This window comes from Hemitrygon akajei, chromosome 23, assembly GCF_048418815.1.
Source record: "Hemitrygon akajei chromosome 23, sHemAka1.3, whole genome shotgun sequence".
NCBI lineage: Eukaryota > Metazoa > Chordata > Chondrichthyes > Myliobatiformes > Dasyatidae > Hemitrygon > Hemitrygon akajei.
In genome coordinates, this window is record NC_133146.1 from 58,715,582 (window position 1) to 58,737,398 (window position 21,817).

The 21,817-nt window shown below is 42.0% G+C and overlaps 1 protein-coding gene across 2 annotated transcripts in view; it reads right to left on the minus strand.

Annotated features, from left to right (window-relative positions):
• The window catches only part of nrap (nebulin-related anchoring protein), a 122,311-nt gene that overhangs the window by 84,328 nt on the left and 16,166 nt on the right, over window positions 1-21,817 (minus strand). For both annotated transcript variants that reach the window (XM_073027792.1, XM_073027790.1), the window contains exons 9-12: window positions 18,261-18,377; window positions 12,422-12,526; window positions 9,602-9,709; window positions 4,934-5,038 (exon numbers count right to left, since the gene is read on the minus strand). In XM_073027792.1, the coding sequence (XP_072883893.1) occupies window positions 4,934-5,038; window positions 9,602-9,709; window positions 12,422-12,526; window positions 18,261-18,377 (435 nt within the window). The remainder of the gene's footprint in view (window positions 1-4,933; window positions 5,039-9,601; window positions 9,710-12,421; window positions 12,527-18,260; window positions 18,378-21,817) is intronic.

Sequence of the window (21,817 nt, forward strand, 5' to 3'; positions counted from 1 at the left end):
GTATTTAATCTCAGGCGTGGCACCCGTCAGGGATGCCCCTTAAGTCCCTTTCTCTTTGATTTGGCTATAGAACCTCTGGCGATAGCATTTTGAAATTGTCCTGAATTGACCGGGATTTGGAGAGGGGGTGTTGAGCATAAAGTTTCTCTCTATGCTGATGACTTATTACTCTTTCTCTCAAATCCGTCTACATCCTTACCTCTAATGTTTTCACTTCTTGACCAGTTTGGCCAGATCTCTGGCTATAAACTCAACTTACATAAGAGTGAACTTTTCCCAATTAATAAGGAAGCACAAGAACTAATATTTCGTGATCTCCCTTTTAAAGTAGTCCATAATCAATTTACTTATCTTGGAATTACAGTCACAAGGAGGTTTAAAGATCTCTTTCGTGAAAACTTTGTCAATCTTTCATATGCTATAAAACAGAGTCTGGTACAATGGTCACCTCTATCTATGTCCTTGATAGGTCGTATTAATGTTGTTAAAATGTATGTTCTCCCCAAATTTTTATACTTATTTCAATCTATCCCAATTTTTATTCCTAAATCTTTTTTTGATTCCTTAGACTCTATTGTTTTGTCATATCTGTGGCAGAATAAGTGCTCTAGAATTAATAAAGTCCACCTCCAAAAATCTAAAAAAGAGGGTGGCATGGCTTTACCTAACTTTCGCTTATATTACTGGGCAGCTAATATACGTTGTGCTGCCTTCTGGTCTTTCTTCCACGGTCAACCTGAGTGCCCTAACTGGGTGGCAATGGAGTTGAGCTCCACTAAAGAATTATCTATATCTGCACTTCTTGGCTCTGCACTCCCTAGCAGTCTGCCCAGATCAATAGCTAATCCTCTGGTTAGACACACTTTGCGTATATGGGCTCAGTTCGGGAAGTGCTATGGTTTCCAGGGGTTTTCCATTTCTAGCCCTGTCGCACATAATCACCTTTTTTTACCTACTACGTACGATTCAGCATTCCATGTTTGGTACAGGAGGGGCATTGGACATTTTGAAGATCTCTTCATTGATAATCGCTTCGCTTCTTTTCAGCAGCTCTCCGTTAAGTTCAACCTGCCTAACGCTCACTTTTTCAGATATCTCCAAATCCGACACTTTACTGCTCTTTTAATTCCTAACTTTCCTGAAATGCCTGTGAAAAATGCTATGGACCTATTTCTTTCCATTAATCCACTAGGTAAAGGTTTAATATCAATTATCCGAGATAAACTAGCAGCCTTACGACGGGCCCCTGTGGATAAAATTTAAATGGCCTGGGAGCAGGATTTAAATATCTCCTTATCCGAGGAGAGCTGGGACTCAGTTCTCAAATCGGTTAACTCAACCTCCCTTTGTGCTCGCCATTGCCTTTTACAGTTTAAGATTGTTCATAGGGCCCATATGTCTAGGTCTAAACTGTCTCGATTCTACCCTGGCATTAGTCCGCTCTGTGATAAATGCAAGAGGGGCGTGGCCTCTCTCATCCATGTGTGCTGGTTCTGTCCTAGCTTGGAGAGATTCTGAAAAGATATCTTCACTACATTATCGGGTATTCTGAATCAGCACCTAGAACCTAACCCCTTAATTGCTCTGTTTGGTTTTTGGAGCGAGACAGATTTATGTCTGGGTCCGACCAAATGCCGAATACTATCCTTTGCCTCTCTCCTGGCGAGACGCTTGATCCTCCTTAGATGGAGAGATGTTGCCCCGCCCACTCATGCGCAATGGCTTAACGACATTATGGCCTGCTTGGACCTCGAAAAAATACATTATTCAGTTCTTAATTCGGATCTAAAGTTCCATAAGGTCTGGGGACCTTTTATCGAGTACTTTCATAACCTTCCTCTTGACTAGGGTTTTTTTTTTCTTTTTTTTTCTCTTCTTTTCGGTCCCTTGCTTTCAGCTCCCTTTTTTTTCTGGTAGTAGGCATTATTATCCTCTGTTACTAAGTGTATTCACAGTCTGGGAGTTTGACTGTCCGGACTTATACTCTTTATACTGTGTGGTGGTTGGTCTGGAGTTGTTGTTGTTTTTTTCTTGTGTTGTGGGGTTTGGGGAGGACACTAAGCTCACTTGTCTTTAATTTAGGTGCTTTTTTGTTAAATTCTCTTCCTTTGTAGCATATTGTTATTGTATGCTTAATCTTGCACTGTATTAATGCTCCTCATTGGGATTTGGGGTTTTTAATTTTGTAAAATGTTTTGAAAAACTAAAAAAAATTTTTAAAAAAAGAAAAAAGAAAGCATTCAAAAATGGCTCAAGCACAACCTACATTTAAAAGAGAAGTTGAAATTGCTCTATCACCGGAAACGGCGGATAGAGACACAATTGAGTTGCAGTCAGGAATGAAAATGAGCATGAACAGAATTGCAATATCTGAACAGAAACCTGCCTCCTCCTGGCTGAACAAATTACATTACCTTGTGACAGGGGCTCACGTACAGCAGACCAATGCAGGCTTAAAGATGAAACTGGCAGAAAATGCAGCAAAGTAGGACACATACAAACGGCATGTTGGGCACAAAAAGATAAATGAACCACTCAGACAAGAGAAAAAGATAAAAGTCAAGTTGTAGTTTTGAAAAGAGTACTAATCTGCATGCTGTTGATGAAAAATCTGATAATGATGAGAGTGACGCCAGATTATGTAGCCTTGAGATTTACCATGTGAAAACTAACAATAGACAAGCAATGTCTATAAGACTTAAGTGTGAATGGCAAATTAATTAAAATGGAACTGGACTCTGGCTCAGCTGTTTCAGTCACTCCACAAAATAAGCTTGAACAGCATTTTAAAGATACTAAATTAAAGCTTGCAGATATTCAACTAAAAACTTATACTGGAGAAAAAATAAAGTCAATGGAGAATGATGTTCATAACAGTGAAATACGGCAACCAACAAGCCACATTGGGCTTGTATGTGGTAAAAGCAGGAGGGCCAGTATTGTGGGGGTGAGATTGACTGAGACAACGACAACTTGATTGGAGATCCATTCACCATTTCAATGCCACATCCCCTGCAAACGAGTCAACTGAAAGTGAACTAAGAAAGGTAGTGGGTGATGCCACAACTGTCTCCATGCTGTACACCATGAACCGTTGTCCAACCAAGGGCAAACAGGTGTTGTTGCCAACCTCTGGTTGGAAAGCATATTGGACCAAGGATATGTTAATCAGGCAGTTACTTGTGAATGAGGCTTGGTTTTAAGATGGGAAAGAGTTCAAAGAGCTTCAGGAAAGTTACAACCATTCAGCTTTTGAGAGTTTGAAGAACCAGAATCTACTCTGTGTGCATTAAGGTTATTGCATGAACTTCAAGTGGAAGACAAAAAGCTGCTTGTAAAAGTAGATACAAAAACCAAAACCTATCTGGATGAATGGAAGGCCAAAAAGAAAGGAGTCAATAGAGATATGAAAATAGAGGACTCGCCACATGATGCTGTGCATGAGAAGATCAAGAGGAGAGATCAGGTTGTAAAGGGAGACATAGAAGGATTAATAAGAGAATACTTCAATGAACTAAATGCACCTTCACAAGATCAAGATGCACGAACTAGAAAAAGGAAGAAGAAAGGAGCCCAGAGTTTTCAGAACCACTTTTGCAGTCTCAGAACTCAGAACTAAATGCACCTTCCCAAGACAAGATGCATGTCCTAGAAAGGAGAAAAAGGAAGGTGAGAAAACAAAAGACAAGAAGTTGAAAGAGACAGAGAAAAACAAAGTGAGGAGTGTGAGGAAATAGAAGAGAAAGAATGAAACCAGGGCTGGGGGAGAAGTAGATTCAGAGAGAAATGCTGAGAAAAGAACAAGAAAGGTGGCTGCCATTGTCAGAACCACCTCCTGCAGGCTCTGAGTCAACTCTGCTGAGGAGACCTCAGAACCTGAGATTGTCTCACAACCACCTGTCAAGCAGAGCAATCCCTCTTGTCAAAGAAAACATTATCCCACAGGAGTAAGAAACCAAACACTCAGCTCTCACTTGTGGCTCCAAGTAGCCACAGCCCAGTACACTGCTTCAATAGGCTGGCGGCCTCATACCCCCGTGAGATGTGGACATGCCTGTCCAAGCATGTGAAGTCGGCACTAGGCGGATGAGATCTACAGTGAGATCCAACGACCCAGAAGACAGTACTGCAACACTTCATGGAGAGCGAAGAGCATGACAAGGCCAGAAGATGTCATGGTCATTCACTGCAACCAAGGAAGACCCCAGTTTATGACGCTTGTTTATATCACTGGACCCGGGCTTCTGAGGTCGAGAGAGTGGAACTGCCCCAGTGCAACGCTTCTCCTCTTTAAAATCTCCGGCACAGGTTTCTTGTCATTGTCAGACAACCACAACTGTATATATAGTGGAGATGCAGCCTCCTTCGATTTGGTGTTTATAGCTAAGCAGCGAGGAATGTTGTGTATTTAATAGTTCAGCAGTAATATTTGAGTAATCTTGTGTACATACTAACAAACAGGAAAAAAATCTGCAAACGCTGGAAATCCAAGCAACACAGACAAAATGCTGTAGGAACTCAGCAGGCCAGGCGGCATCTCTGGAAAAAGAGTATAGTCGATGTTTCGGGCTGAGACACTTCATAGGGAAGATTAAACTTCTTCAGGGTAGGCATCCCCGGAAGAGACTTCACAATGTAGTAATCCAAATTTTTTGAAGAGTCTCGGCCTGAAACATCGACTGTAGTCTTTTCCTGCCTGGCCTGCTGAGTTCCTACAGCATTTTGTGTGTGTTGTATATATATTTGTTGATTAAGCATTCTTGTTCTTCTAAGTAATTCATTACAGGTTATATGCATAAATACGTTAATTGCATACATAAATCAAGTCACCACGTGATACGTGCGCGCCTCGCTTAAGTAAACACAAAGTTAGACTCCTGTGACTTCCTTTGAATTAGTTTAATGTTTTTAAGTTACAAAACATGACACTTACATCTTTTAATGGGACCAGTTTCTTCATTGTCTCATACGAAGGTGTGACATCAGCTGGGTAAAAGCAAAGCATTTTGTCCCCTTCCAAACCACCTTTGTACTTCCTCTGAAAAATACGTCAGAATTTTGCAGTAAATATTATTCCTTCAAGAAGCTTGCATTTACTGGATTAGCACCAAAATGGTTTTGAAAACATTCTGAGTCTGTCAATGACAGGAGCTGAATCCTGACAGGTATCAATACATAATTCTGTGAAACATTAATTAGCATTGAGTGCATTGGACTCTGTCAAGAAAATGAATATTTATTCTTATGTTGCATGCCAAAAAGTGTTTGATTATTCCTAAGCAATGGTATCTAACATAATAGTCAATCTTATCGTTCATAAAATATAAAGATAATTACTAAAAAAAGTCATTCTGCAATTTGTGTTGAAGAGAAAATGCTTTCCATTGACTCCAAAGAAAGCTGGTCACGATTATTTTTACCCGATTTGTAAAATGTTTTACAATTTGTTATAATTTACAAAGTATGTCAGCGATGGATATTCTCTTAGACTTCTGTTAGATTTCCTTTTCCTTGCTCTCAGGTGTCAGCTTAATGGTAACCAGCAGCCAGAATATCATCCAGCTACATGGATGATCATCTCATCCCAATTTCTTGGATGCACGTTAGTACGGAAATCCTCGTTCATATCACTCTCTGCGTAATGAAGTTAATCCTGAATTCTCTATTAGATTTCTTAGTCATACGGACATACACATTGGAAATAGACACTTAGCTCAACTGGTGCATGCCAACCAAGATCCCTATCTAGGCCAGGTCTGTCTGCTGTCTATCATTTATTTATCTATTGAGATACAGCATGGAATCGGTCCTTTCGGCCCTTCGCGCACGCCACCCAGCAATCCCCCGATCTAACCCTACGCTACTGTGCGAGCTGAATTTCCCTGCATTTGTCCCTCTCATCTGCACAAGTGTGCAGCCACACGGTGACTGCAATACCTCCGCGCACTTAACTTCTGTTGCCGTGCAGTTAGAATAAAGACAAACAAGAAAATGTTTACAAAACATGAAAAATTTTCTTTGTTGCACTATATTTCATTATATCCTCCAATTAATAAATAAAATCAAAAGTTGTGATTTTTCAATTTTCATTCTATACATTCAGAGTATGCATATTACAAAAAACACATTTAAAGTGCAGCGCAGTTTTCAGGCCATGTAAAAAATTCCTGCTCAAAGCAATGATTGGTCTGTGCAGCTTTAAATCCGAGGGAGTGTTGCCCATATCTCTCGAAACTTTTCCTATCCATGTACATATCCAAATGTCTTTTAAATGTTTCTTATGTCTTTCTTATTTGTCTTATATCCTGCCTTAACCACCTGCTCTGGTAGCTCATGAACCACCCTATGAGTGAAAAGAATTGCCCATCAGTTTCATACTAAATCTCTCCCCTCTCACCTTAAACCTATGTCCTCTAGTTCTTGATTCCCCCGACCTGGGGAAAAGATTGTTTTCAGCCTGTGTGTACACATCTCTAAATATTAACCCTCAGTTTCCTACACTCCACTGAGTGAAGTTCCAATTTGCTCAAACTCTCTTCATACGGAGAGTATACTTCTTTCTCTCTTTATTTATTTGGAGATGCAGTGCAATACAGGCCATTATGGCTCAGCAAGCCCACACTGTCCAATAATACCCATGTGACTAATTAAACTACGTACTAACCTTTCGACCGTGGGAGGAAGCCAAACCACACGGAGGAAGTTTACACATTCATGGAGACAACGTATAAACAGTGGCTGGAATTGAACCCAGGTCACTAGCACTGTAATAGCATTATTGATTTATTAGTTTGTTGAGAGACAGTGCTGAATAGGCACTTCCAGCCCTTTGCGCCATACCACCAGCCACGCCCAATTTAACCCTGGCCTAATCACCGGACAATTGACAATGACCAATTAACCTAATAACCAGTACATCTTTGGACTGTGGGAGGAAACCGGAGCACCCAGAGAAAACCCACGCATTCCACAGAGAGGATGTACAGATTCCTTACCCAGAAGTTACTTTAATGTAGCCAACGGTTAAGCAGCTGTGACTCCCCACTTACAAAAATAATTTTCTCATTGGAAATCTGAATATTTACTTTTTTTCCCCATCTTTTCTTGCGTGATTTGCCTCTTGCCTACATTATGAATTCTTGTGCACAAGTTTCATGCCCTTTGTACTGCAAATACCAGAAAATTGGCATTTAGCAATGTCTTTTTGTTAAGTAAATGCCAACTTTAGTAAACAAGAGTCGAACTGTTGCTTGGTCAAACCAGTAGGTTTAAGCTAATTATCTCATTATCAAATTGTTAATTGTTGTTTCTAGAATATGACTTCTGCATACACTTAATAGCTTTCCTTAAAATATAACAAGTAGATAGATATGTTTGCAATCTATTCAGAATCAAAGTCATATTTACTGTAGCCAGGCACATAACAAAACTTATAATATTTGAGATTATATTTCCTCTGTAAACTGGAATAACACACAAAAAATGCTGGAGAAAATAAGCAGGCCCTGTAGAAGAGTCTCAGCCCAAAACATCAACTGTTTGCTCATTTCCAAAGATGCTACCTGATCTGCTGCATTCCTCCAGCATTTTCTGTGTTTTTCTCTAGATTTCCAACTTCTGCAGAATCTCTTGTGTATACGCCTCTGTAAACAGCTTTGGATTAAAAATCAATCAAATTAAAGTGAAATGCTACCTTGACATAAAAGCTTGTCATTGTTCACTTCCTGTTCTTTGCATTGCTTCACAAAAGGCATAAATTGACATTATTTTTATGAAGCATCTTGCCATACATAAAATTACAGTCTATGAAATACTTCGCAGCTTCTAGCAGTGGTATTCAGCATAAACCGGCATTGGATCTCACATAATGTGAGCAAACACGAGGAAATCTGCAGATGCTGGAAATTCAAACAACACACACAAAATGCTGGTGGAACACAGCAGGCCAGGCAGCATCTATAGGAAGAAGCACTGTCGATGTTTCAGGGCGAGACCCTTCGTTAGTCCTGACGAAGGGTCTCAGCCCGAAACGTCGACAGTGCTTCTTCCTATAGATGCTGCCTGGCCTGCTGCGTTTCACCAGCATTTTATGTGTGTTGTTCGCATAATGTGACCTCATTATCATCATTATTTAAAAGAATGGGGCTATAATTAGAAATCATTACTGAACATAATATACATGAAATTACTGAGGAATGATAGAAATTCTGCATGGTACAAGTCATCTCAGGGTTATGAACACCTAACTTAGTGACCCTGTATCTGTGAACAAGCTCCCATGATATTAAATTTAATAGTCTGTCGTACATACCAAAGCTCATTCCTATGAACAGCCAAACTAGTTTGTATTCACTCTCTGCCTCTCCCCCTCCCCCACTTTCCCCCTCCTTCCTCTCTCCCCATCCCCCCTCAATCCCTTCTGTCCCACCCCCTTTCCCTCTACCCCGTCCCCTTCAATCCCTTCCCCTTCTTTCCCTCTCCTCCCTCCACTCCCTCCCCCTCCCCTCCCTTCCTTTCCCCTCTCTCTCCTTTCTGCTCCCTACCAATCCCCTCCTCCCCTCCCTCTCCCTCTCTTTCCCTCTTCCCCCTCCTCCTTTTGGTTGTTGTTCTTTCTTGTCAGACTTCTGTGTTCTTACATGTTTTTGATGCCATTCATTACAACACCGTGAAGGTTTGGTTGCCGTATCAAATGATTTTTGTACATTTCTATGACTTGTGTTCAAATTCGGTTTGAGAACGTCTGCAAAAGCAGAGCCAGGGATGGACTGTAGAACTATCAGGAAGTTTCGGAGTCCCATACAAGAGTGTGTGACTGTAAGCCTCAGACCTCCTAATGTGCCTCACTGCTGTCATTCCAGATATTGTGGAATACCATCGTCCCGCAGTTCCCCAGCCATTCCGCTGCACCATGGTAAACTTGGTGCAGGTTTACTGAGTGTACTGGATGATCCTCCCCACACCGAGTGTTTGGCAGCAGTGAATCCCATTGCCTTGTCATTCCTAGGAAGGTCGAGAACATAGAACATAGAAATCTACAGCACATTTACAGGCCCTTCGGCCCACAATGTTGTGCTGACCATGTATCCTATTCTAGAAACTTCCTAGAATTACCCTACCGCATTGCCCTCTATCTTTCTAAACTCCATGTACTATCTTGCTAAGCATTATCTAAGAGTCTTTTAAAAGACCCTATTGTATCCTGCTGCCCCACTGTCGCCAGCAGTGCATTCCATGCACTCACCACTCACAGTGTGAAATACTTACCCCTCCCTGACTTCTCCTCGGTTCCTACTTCAAAGCACCTTAAAACTATACCCCCTTGTGTTAGCCATTTCAGCCCTGGCAAAAAGCCTCTGACTATCCACACAATCAATGCCTTTCATCATCTTATACACCTCTATCAGGTCACCTCTCACCCTTCGTCGCTCCAAGCAGAAAAGGCCGAGTTCACTCAACCTATTCTCAGAAGGCATGCTCTCCAATGCAGGCAACACTCTTGTAAATATCCTCTGCACTCTTCCTATAGTATCCACTCTAGCATTGATCTGATCAGTGAATTCAACAATGAACTTCATTAATTACTATTCTTCGTTATACTCACGTCACTTGCCAAACTTCCAACTTTCATACAATGTATTGTGCGCCTATCCATGCCAATGCCCTCATAGTGACCTTTCACTTGGTTTTGGTAGTCTTCTGTGTACTTGAGCTATGCAAAGGAAATAGAGTAATATATTAATGTCATGTTTTAATCACACAGTCACAAACTACTTAACCAGCAAAACTGACTGGGAATTGTCTTACATCAAAAGAAGAGAATTCCATTTATACTACATTAATACCATTACTATATTTATTGAGATACAGCACAGAACAGGCCTTTCTGGCCCTTCAATCCATGCTGCCCAGCAGATCCCCTGATTTAACCCTAGCCTAATCATGGAACCCACCAACACGAAGGTCTTTGGACTGTGGGAGGAAACTGGAGAACCGGAGGAAACCAATGAGGTCACAGAGAGAACATACAACCCCCTCACAGGCAGCGGTGGGATTTGAACCCAAGTTCCTGGTACTGTAAAGTGTTGTGCTAACCACTACACTGCCATGCCGCCCTTATGTATTGAAGTTAAAATCAAAACTGAGAATGGCAGAAATAATCCAATGTCTATAGAGGGAAAAATACTCAATGTTTCTGGGCATTCACATTTTATCAGAATTGGTTTGGAAAATTAAAAATGCTTTAAGTTTCGGGGGGTGGAGAGAACAAAGAAAGGGTATATTTGTGCAGAAGATCTGGACAGAGTAAACGACACATATATTAGTAGTGCTGGCTGAAATGGTGTAATGAAGATGTGTTAACTTCAGGTGATTTGTCTGGCAGAAGTGAAACAAGAGAATGAAAGCTGAGCAGGAAACCGAATGCAACTTCAGATAACCAGCCTTTCCAGTTTGTGTCAGAACAGACCAGCTCCAGCAATTCCTTTTTCTTTCTCCCTGTGCTCTTTTTGTTTTAATCACCCTCCTGTTCCATCTCCTCCAGACAACAACTCATCCCGTCTCAATCCAGTTAACTTTCTGGTCGGAAATTCAATTACAGCAACGGCACTGAACGTCAAAAGAATGTGATCTGACCAATTCTTGATTAATTCTCTCACGGATTTACATGTGTAATATGACTACCACTTAGAATATTATTTGTCAATATAATTGCAAGAGTCCAGATACTGAAGGCTGTTCACTGAATTAGTCTGCAGTAATAGTAACTCCTTAAATCACGGCATCTTAATCTGGGGTCCATGGACCCCTTGATTAATGGTAGGGATCCATTGCACAAAAACGTTTGGGAACCCCTAAAACACAAAGAGAGCCAGCGCTAGAGCAAAGCAAAAGGAACTTTATACTGCATCTGGCTAAATTATAGATCTACACAATCACTGAAGGGGAACCAAAATGTACAAAAGCCAATAGCAACTAAACTCTGAATTTTAACCTAAGTGATTCAAGAATCAAGTGCCTTTATCACATGAACATTGAAACAAACAGTGAAATGTGTCATTTGTGTTAGCAACCCAAGAGATGGAGAGAATAGTGAACATATTCAATAAACTTAATCTAGAGTAGAATACCATTACAGTACTGTGCAAAATTCTTAGGTGTATATATATATATATATAGATCGATCTCCTCTACACTGCCTCCTCTACACTGGCGATATTCTTTGTAAGGGGACCATTTCATCAAGCACCTCTGTTCCAATCCCTGCAAAAGCGGGACTTCACGGTGGCCAAACATTTTAATTCCCATTCCCATTCCGACGTGTCAGTCCATGGCCTCCTCTTGTGCCAAGATGAGACCACCCTCAGGGTGGAGGAGCAACACCTCATATTTGGTCTTGGTACCTTCCACCCTGATGGCGTGAATATCAATTATTCCTTCCAGAAAACAAATATCCCCACCTCCTCCTACATTCCCCACTCTGACCTTTTAGTTCTTTTCACTTGCATTTTACCTCCCCCGGGTCCTGTCCTCCTTCCCTTTCTCCAATGGTCCACTCTCCTCTCCAATCAGATTCCTTCTCCAAACCTTGACCTTTCCCACCCACCTGGTATCACCTTTCACCTTGCCTGCTTCCGCTCCCCCAAGCTTTTTCTTCTAGCATCTTCCCCCTTCCTTCTCAGTCCTGAAGATGTGCCTCAGTCCGAAACATCAACTGTTTATTCATCTCCATAGATGCTGCCTGACCTGCTGAGTTCCTCCAGCACTCTGTGTGTTGCTATATATAGCTAGGCTTTTGCACAGTACTGTAGTAATTGTATGTACTGCACTGTACTGCTGCCACAAAAAAAATCAAACTTCATGACATATGTGAGTGATGATAAACCTGATTCTGATATGGGTCTCTATTGTGGACTGAGAGTGGGAAGGGGGCAGGGAGAGGGGAATCATGGTTAGGAAAAGGGGAAGGGAGAGGGAGGGAGTGGGATGCACCAGAGAGACATTTTGTAATGGTCAATAAACCAATTGCTTGGAATCAAAGGACCTTGTCTGGTGTCTCAGGGCTGGGTGTATCTGTAGCTGTGCCAACCCCCCACCCCCACCCCAGCACTCCCCCTCTGCCACCTGTCCCACATCCCTCCCGTGGCACTTAAATCTTGCCATTCACAACAACATTTGCTCCCGCCAAATTTACAAACTTAGTCTCCACTCCATGTTGTCAAATACAGTACTGTGCCAAAGTCTTAGGCACCCTAGCTATTCATACATGGCTAAGATTTTTGCACAGCACTGTATATCAAAGAATAAATACACCTTTCTAATTTCTTATTATAATTAAATACAAGAAATACAATAATTATCCTATCATTGATCTCAGGAGCAACAATTTTATCCCTAAAAGTTGCACAAAGCTGGGATGACTTACGTTGCTTGTAAATTTAGATATTTTAGCAATATTCTTGAATTGGGGCGTCTCACAGTAGTTAATGCTGTGACCCTTGGATGTTTCTCTGTCCTTCTTGTACCCAATCTGAAAAAGTTATAAATAAAATAGTCAATTAATAGGAATACAAAGTAGTAACTGGTTAGTTACATTGAAATACTTCTCCATTTCCAAGAAAATAAACAAAATACAATACTGTGCAAAAGTCTTGGGCACCCTTGCTATATACAGAACATGTGCCTAAGACCTTTGCACAGTAGTGTACCTTGCAATTTAAATAAACACATATTTTGGGATGACAATATTTCAAATATCAAGTATTCAAAGCCTTTGTATAAATTTGGCAAGTAACCTAAGTTCTCTTGAGCTTAACATTAATTGGACAATCATGTGTGCTATTATGACAAACTAAATTATAGAGTGTACTTTCTTCCAGTTTTCCCTCTAATAATATATCTTCCTCTGAGTTCCTGACCACTTTGCCAGCTGATGATTCTCCAGCCAATCTGGCTGAATGTTTTTGGCAATGGTATTGTTGAGTTTTCAATAGAATCATGGGCCATTTGGCATGGATACAGGCCCTGCAGTTCACTGGGTTCAAAGAGACCATCAAGACCCCGTTTATGCTAATCTTACACTAAGCTTATTTTAGTCTCCCCACATTCCCCTCAGAACCACTGCCATTCCACACTCTCTCCCTCACCCCATCTGAACAGCACCCTCCACATGCCCCACCTCCCCAACCCTGACTCTTTACTGCTGCTACAGCTGTGGAAAGTGTGTCCAGATTCAGCTTCTGAAGGAGCATGTTGCAGCACTGAAGAAAGAACTGGATGACCTCAGGTTTATCCGTGAAAACGAGGGTTTTCTGGACAGGACCTACAGTGAGGTCGTTACACCGAGGATACCGGAAGAGAGAAAGGGGGCGACGATGAGGAAGGAAAGGATGCTTGAAGTACAGGAGACCCCAGGGGATGTACCTCTCATAAACAAGTTCACCTTCTTGGAAGCTGTCAGGACAGAAGATACTGCCAGTCTGAGAGGCAGACAGGTCTGCGAGCCGAAAATTGGTGCAGAGGCAGAGCCGAGGAGTCAGACATCAGGAAGAGCCGTGGTAGTAGGGGACTCCATAGTAAGAGGTACGGAAAGGGGTTTCTGCGGCAACAGGCGAGATTTAAGGATGGTGTGTTGCCTCCCTGGTGCTAGGATCCAGGACATCACGGACCGGTTGCAGGGAATCCTCAAGGGTGAAGGTGAACAGCCGGAAGTGGTGGTGCATGTCGGCACAAATGACATCGGGAAGAAGAGGAAGGACATTCTGCAGTGGGACTTCAGAGAACTCGGAAGAAGGCTGAAAAGCAGGACTTCCAGGGTGGTTATCTCTGGTTTGCTTCCAGTTCCTCGTGCTGGAGAGGGCAGGAACAGGGAGATAATGGATCTGAATGTGCGGCTGAGGAACTGGTGCAGGATGCAAGGATTTACATTCTTGGACCACTGGGATCTGTTTTGGGGTAGGGATGAATTGTACAAAAGGGATGGGTTGCACCTTAATAGGCGGGGGACCAGCATTCTGGCAGACAGGTTTGCCACTGCAACACGGATGTGTTTAAACTAAGTAGTGGGGGGGAGAGGATGAACTGGAAATATAAGGATGGAGTTAAAGGGAAAGTGAAAATAAGAAAAGTTAAAAAGGACAACAGAATCAATGGAGTAGAAAGCTCAAGAAGAGATCATACAGTATGGCCAAGTGAAATAGGAATTGATATGAAAGGAGAGGGGAGTACTGAATTAAAAGTATTATATATGAATGCACAAAGTATAAGGAATAAAGTAGATGAGCTTGAGGCTCAGTTGGAAATTGGCAAGTACGATGTTGTGGGAATAACTGAGACATGGCTTCAAGCGGACAGGGCCTGGGAAATGAATATTCAAGGATATACATCTTATCGAAAGGACAGACTGACTGGCAGAGGGGGTGGGGTGGCTCTGTTGGTGAGGAATGATACTCAGTCCCTTGCGAGGGGGGACATAGAATCTGGGGATGTAGAGTCAGTATGGATAGAACTGAAAAATTCTAAGGGTAGAAAGACCCCAATGGGAGTTATCTACTGGCCCCCAAACAGCAGTCTGGATGTAGGGTGTAAGTTGAATGAAGAGTTAAAATTGGCATATCGCAAAGGTAATGATACAGTTGTCATGGGGGATTTCAACATGCAGGTAGACTGGGAGAATCAGAATGGTACTGGACCCCAAGAAAGGGAGTTTGTGGAGTGCCTCCGAGATGGATTCTTAGAACAGCTTGTACTGGAGCCTACCAGGGAGAAGGCAATTCTAGATTTAGTGTTGTGCAATGAACCGGATTTGATCAGGGACCTCGAGGTAAAGGAATCATTAGGAGGTAGTGACCATAATATGATATGTTTTAACCTACAACTTGAGAAGGAGAAAGGAAAATCGGATGTGTCAGTATTACAGTTGAACAAAGGGAACTATGGAGCTATGAGGGAGGAGCTGGCCAAAGTTCAATGGAACAATACCCTAGCAGGGAAGACAGTGGAACAAAAATGGCAGGTATTTCTGGGAATAATGCAGAAGATGTAGTATCGGTTCATTCCAAAGAGGAAAAAAGATCCTAAGGGGAGTAAGGGGCGGCCATGGCTGACGAGGGAAGTAAAGGGCGGTATAAAAATAAAAGAGAAGTATAACATAGCAAAGATGAGCAGGAAACCGGAGGACTGGGAAACTTTTAAAGAGCAACAGAAGATAACAAAAAAGGCAATACGCCAAGAAAAAATGAGGTACGAAGGTAAACTAGCCAAGAATATAAAGGAGGATAGTAAAAGCTTCTTTAGGTATGCGAGTAGCAAAAAAATAGTCAAGACCAAAATTGGGCCATTGAAGACAGAAACAGGTGAATTTATTATGGGGAACAAGGAAATGGCAGATGAGTTGAACAGGTACTTTGGATCCGTCTTCACTAGGGAAGACACAAATAATCTCCTAGATGTAATAGTGGCCAAAGGAACTAGGGTAAAGGATGAACTCAAGGAAATTTATATTAGGCAAGAAACGGTGTTGGATAGACTGTTGAGTCTGAAGGCTGATAAGTCCCCAGGACCTGATGGTCTGCATCCCAGGGTACTTAAAGAGGTGGCTCTAGAAATTGTGGTGCATTGGTAATCATTTTCCAATGTTCTATAGATTCAGGAACAGTTCCTGCTGATTGGAGGGTGGCTAATGTTCAAGAAAGGAGGGAGAGAGAAAACAGGGAATTATAGACCGGTTAGCCTGACATCAGTGGTGGGAAAGATGCTGGAGTCAATTATAAAAAGAGGAAATTACGACACATTTGAATAGCAGTAGAAGGATCAGTCCGAGTCAGCATGGATTTATGAAGGGAAAATCATGTTTGACTAATCTTCTGGAGTTTTTTGAGGATGTAACTATGAAAATGGACAAGGGAGAGCCAGTGGATGTAGTGTACCTGGACTTCCAGAAAGCTTTTGATGAAGTCCCACATAGGAGATTAGTGGGCAAAATTAGGGCACATGGTATTGGGGACAGAGTACTGACATGGATTGAAAATTGGCTGGCTGACAGGAAACAAAGAGTAGCGATTAACGGGTCCCTTTCGGAATGGCAGGCTGTGACCAGTGGGTTAGCGCAAGGTTCGGTGCTGGGACCGCGGCTGTTTACAATATACATTAATGATTTAGATGAAGGGATTAAAAGTAACATTAGCAAATTTGCTGATGACACAAAGCTGGGTGGCATTGTGAAATGTCAGGAGGATGTTATGAGAATGCAGGGTGACTTGGACAGGTTGGGTGAGTGGGCAAATGTATGGCAGATGTAGTTTAATGTGGATAAATGTGAGGTTATCCACTTTGGTGGCAAGAACAGGAAGGTAGATTACTATCTAAATGGAGTCAAGTAAGGAAAAGGGGAAGTACAATGAGATCTAGGTGTTCTTGTACATCAGTCAATGAAAGTAAGCATGCAGGTACAGCAGGCAGTGAAGAAAGCTAATGGCATGCTGGCTTTTATAACAAGAGGAATTGAGTATAGGAGTAAAGAGGTCCTTCTGCAGCTGTACAGGGCCCTGGTGAGACCACACCTGGAGTATTGTGTGCAGTTTTGTTCTCCAAATTTGAGGAAGGACATTCTTGCTATTGAGGGAGTGCAGCGTAGGTTCACAAGGTCAATTCCCGGAATGGCAGGACTGTCATATGTTGAAAGATTGGAGCGACTGGGCTTGTATACACTGGAATTTAGAAGAATGAGAGGGGATCTGATTGAAACATATAAGATTATTAAGGGATTGGACACACTGGAGGCAAGAAGCATGTTCCCACTGATGGGCGAGTCCAGAACTAGAGGCCACAGTTTAAGAATAAGGGGTAGGCCATTTAGAACAGAGATGCGGGAAAACTTTTTCACCCAGAGAGTGGTGGATATGTGGAATGCTCTGCCCCAGAGGGCAGTGGAGGCCAAGTCTCTGGATGCATTCAAGATAGAGTTAGATAGAGCTCTTATAGATAGCGGGGTCAAGGGATATGGGGAGAGGGCAGGAACGGGGTACTGATTGTGTATGATCAGCCATGATCACGGTGAATGGTGGTGCTGACTAGAAGGGCCGAATGGCCTACCCCTGCACCTACTGTCTATTGTCTATCACTCTCCTGCACACAGGGAACAATCTGCATTCCCAATTAACCTACCAACCAGCACCTCTTTGGGATGTGAGAAGGAAGTGGCATCGAGGCCAGTGAGGGGAATTTGATCGGACTTGGCCAACTATACGATTTACGTTTGGATACTAATCTGTACATTCTCATGTTTTATAATTGGCCTCCCCAGCATCCAGGACATCTTCAAGGAGCAATGCCTCAAAAGGGTGGTATCCATCATTATGGTCCCCTATCACCCAGGACATGTGTAATTGCAGTTTTTATTATTATCTATTGCAATGTACTGCTGCTGCATAACAACAAATTTCACAACATATGCCGATGATATCAGACCTGATTAGGAAGTGATTTCATGTTATCGCTGATAAATTCTTAGTTGGTTACGGGGGAAGATGGGAGAATGGGATTTAAAAATATCTAAATCAGCCATGATCAAATGGTGGAAATGGTGGATCGATGGGTCAAATGTCCTAATGCTGTTCCTTTATCTTTTAGTTTTATGTAAAATATTTATAGACCAACGTTCATCTGTTGACATAATTTCCTTGTCAAACACTAAGTCAATCCTAAAGCTGCTGCAAGTACTGAGGCAACTTAGATGCTGCACTTTCCTTCGCTTTGTAGAAGATTCTTTGGTGGAGCCACCTTCTGGAACCCAAGTTTTTCATAGGTAAACTTTTCTAGACCTAGTATTTAAATGCAGTGCTCCCAACCAAATTCTACCCTGACCTCCAAGATCAGGTAGAACCAGGAGTTCCAGACCATCATCAATAGACCAGTATTTAAAATTGTTTGCATCAACTAAATTACTAAATTCATGTTAAATCTTATTGTGTATTCCTGAGATAAAGACATAACATAGCCCTATAATACAGAAATATATTTCAGTAGTTCTGATACAACCTTTGTCATTAAACAGACTGGAAAGGCATCAGCTACAGATACAGATCATCAGGTGGAAAATCCATTTGCTCTGGTTCATACTGGACTCTGATATTTTTAATTACCCCACAACAAATCAATAAAACTGTAAACAGTCTTCCTTTGAGGACAATGAATTTTATGAAAATTTACAGTTATGACTCCTCGCCAATAGGTATAAAAATACACAAGCAATTAAGTTCCTTTACCTCACTGACAAGCTTGTTAACTTCCTGGGCACGCTTCATGGTTAAGTTCTCTTCAGCTGTCATTGTGTGGTATTGGGCCGATCCTTTCATCTGTGTAAGGTCTTTCTTGTATTTTATCTGCAATCGGGAAGAGATTGTCTCTTAAACAATGACTTAATCATGTACATTAGTGTCTTGTCATCAACATAATCCTTACAGCATCATTCTTTAATGACAGCAATTAACCGTGTATTTGTATCCTTGTACTCATTCTTCTTAAAATACTCCCTCAAAGACTACTTTCCACATGTCATTTTTCCCTCTGTAAAGAATGAAGGGCAAAGGTTCAAAGTTCAGAACACAACTAAGTTTTCAGAATAAAAAGATCAATGATTGTTTGTCAAGGACAAGGTTATGACAATCAAAAGCTTAAAGATTTTAAGGAAGATGTTACACAACTCTCAGGTCTTGGTCATGAATGAATTAGATTAGGGGACTGGTATGTGTCTACATGTCAAGTTGATGGGAAAGCATACTGAAGAAAGATGTAATATGTGATAGTGTGCTTGACACACAAGGAAAAAATTGACAGGGATAATAACCATGGTGATACCAGCTGTAAATTACAGAACATAAAAATATACTACATCTTGAACTCATCAGGTCAGACAGCAACCATGGAGAGGAAAACTCGTTCATGAAGAGGAAAACTGCTGCAAAACAACAACATTCACAACATACGTCAGTGATGTTGATTTGATACTGAATAAAGGATGAAGGTCTCAGCCAAAAACAATGCCATTTTATTCCTCTCCATAGATTCTACCTGACCTGCTGAGTTCCTCCAGCATTTTGTGTGTGTTTCTCTGCATTTCCAGCACTGGCAGAATCTCTTGTGTGACTGTATCGTGAATCAGAAGGGCAAAATTTTTATTGAGTTTTGCAATGAGAAATGATACTTTAATATCTTTAACACTAGGAAGATGAGGGAAAGCAGATTATAAATGACACTATTGTCACAAAAATATCAATAAATCAACTGTAGATAAAGCATGGGTGAGAGAGGGGAGATACATCTCTACCAAAGGAGGTGTAAGCTGCTCCTTCCCTCTGCTAGCCTAATGGTCACCCTTGGATAAGGGGAGCACCTGCTAAGCCTCCCCTAAACCCCGATCAGGGTCACATGAAGCCACGGGAGCAGGTGGTGATGGTCACAAGTCCTGGTTGTGCAACCACCAACACCAGCAGATAATCTCTGAAGAGTATTGGTAATGACTGGGGTTACCCGTATTGTAATGACACTGCCCAGAAGAAGGCAATGGCAAACCACTTCTGTAGAAAAATTGGCCAGTAACAATCATGGTCAGATCATAAACATCAGAAAGTTTGCAGATGCTGGAAATCCAAAGCAACACAGACAAAATGCTGGAGGAACTCAGCAGGTCCAGCAGCAGCTGTGGAAATGAATAGATAATCGATACTTTGGGGCGACATCCTTCTTCACGACCGAGAAGATGCCAGAATATAAAGGTGGAGGGAGGGGAAGGAGGTGAAGCCAGGTGGGCAGAAAAGGTCAAGGGCTGGAGGAAAAGGAAAATTCATGATCACCTACATCATATGATACAGGACATAGTGAGATGACGATTAACACACGAGTGTGAATTGAAGATTTCCAAGTGAAGAATGAGTCACTAGCTACAAGAAGGTTAACTCATCGGTCTGTTCTATCTGTGGGTGATGAGATTTGTTAAATTGCTACTAAAAATGGGAAACCAGGGGTTCTGTTCCAGAGATCAGCATCCACCACCTGCTCCCATGGATTCACGTGACCCTGACTGGGGAGCTACGCAGGTGCTACACCTTGCCAAAGGGTGATCTACTGGCTAGCAGAGGGAAGGACTACTTCACACTTCCTCTGCTGGAGATGTATCTCCACCCCAGCACACACGTACATTATTACATACATACAAAATAGCTGTACTTGGAAAAACATTATGCATATTCATTTTGCAGACAACATGAAATCAAAATGTTGCTTAGCATAATAAACCTTAATCAAAATTGTTGAGAATTTCATGAGGTTTGAAACCTGATTTAGTAATTGGAACCCACTTGACATCAGAAGAGACAGGGTGATTGAAATCAAGGTAATGCTGCATTCACATGCCTGAAATTCGAAGTGACAGATTACGCTGCCTCTCAGGGAATTTTACATTTCTGGGATACAGACTTTGCAGGGAAGAACAAACTGCAATACTGCGGCCACGTACAGCACATATATCCAGCTAGGGTGCCTAAAACCTTTGCACAATACTGTAGTAATTTTATGTATTGTACTATACTGCTGCTGCAAAAAGAAAACAAATGTCATGACATGAGTGAGTGATGATAAACCTGATTCTGGTATGGCTCTCTATTGTAGACTGAGAGTGGGAAGGGGTCAGGGAGAGGGGGGAGAACAGAGAGACATTCTGTAATGATCGATAAGCCAATTGTTTGAAATCAACTGATCCTGCCTGGTGTCTCAGAGCTGGGTGTGTCTGCACCCACACCATACCCCACCCCTGGCACTCCTCCTTTACCAACTGTCCCACACCCTCCCGCAGTGCTCCATTCTCACCATTCCTAACATACTTTGCTGCACCCAGATTTTCAAACTCATTCTCTGCTCCACCTTGACAAATACAGTACTGTGCCTTAGGCACCCTAGCTATAGATATGTGCCTAAAAATTTTTTACACAGTGCAGTGATCTGGTATTGGGCTTGTTCTTACTTTTCAGAGAGGATAGAGAAACTTGATCGAGTCAGAACGCTCACTGTAATCACAGAGGCATTATCTATGTCACCGTGGCTCACTTTGGAAACTGGGAGTAGATAAACATGACACAAGTTCACTTCACTTCATTCTGTGCATCTGTCTTATCAGAAGTCCTCCATCAGTCAGGCTCGACCGTGGATGTTGCGTCCCAGCTGTCTACACGATACGCAAGCCAGGACAGTACAACATGGAGAGCAAGCGGTTGCCATGTAGCGGGCTCCCCCTCTCCATGCTGCCGATAAATCAAAAGGAATGGCAGAGACCGATACAATTAGGAACTAGTAGTGTCACTTAAGTTGCCAGTCTGCGTTGAACTCTACATAGGACTGCCTCAGGGTTTACTCCCAAAGCCTTCCCCATGAGTGGGTATAACTGCAAGGCAGTGGAGGTCCAAGACCAGAGTTTTCCTTCTCCTAGGTGAGCTGTCAGCCATGACTGACAAGCCCCATCTGCCCAAAGCGACTGGTTTTAAGATGCCAGTAACCTGCCTTTGCCCCTTCTCTTGTCTGCACCTGGCTTAGTAGCTAAACCACAGGAGCTGGACTTGGTTATCAGAGGCTATCTGAAATGTATGCAATTGGGAGCATTTAATAGACAGTGGGAACTCATCCCCACTACCTCCCATACTATAAACAACCTTAAGCAGATTGTCATATAGTACACCAGTTTCTTGAAAACAACCTAATTCTGGAATATTTCAGGTTCTGCCTAACAATTGTATTGCAATGAAACCCTTGTTTTTCCTAATCAAATACTCAC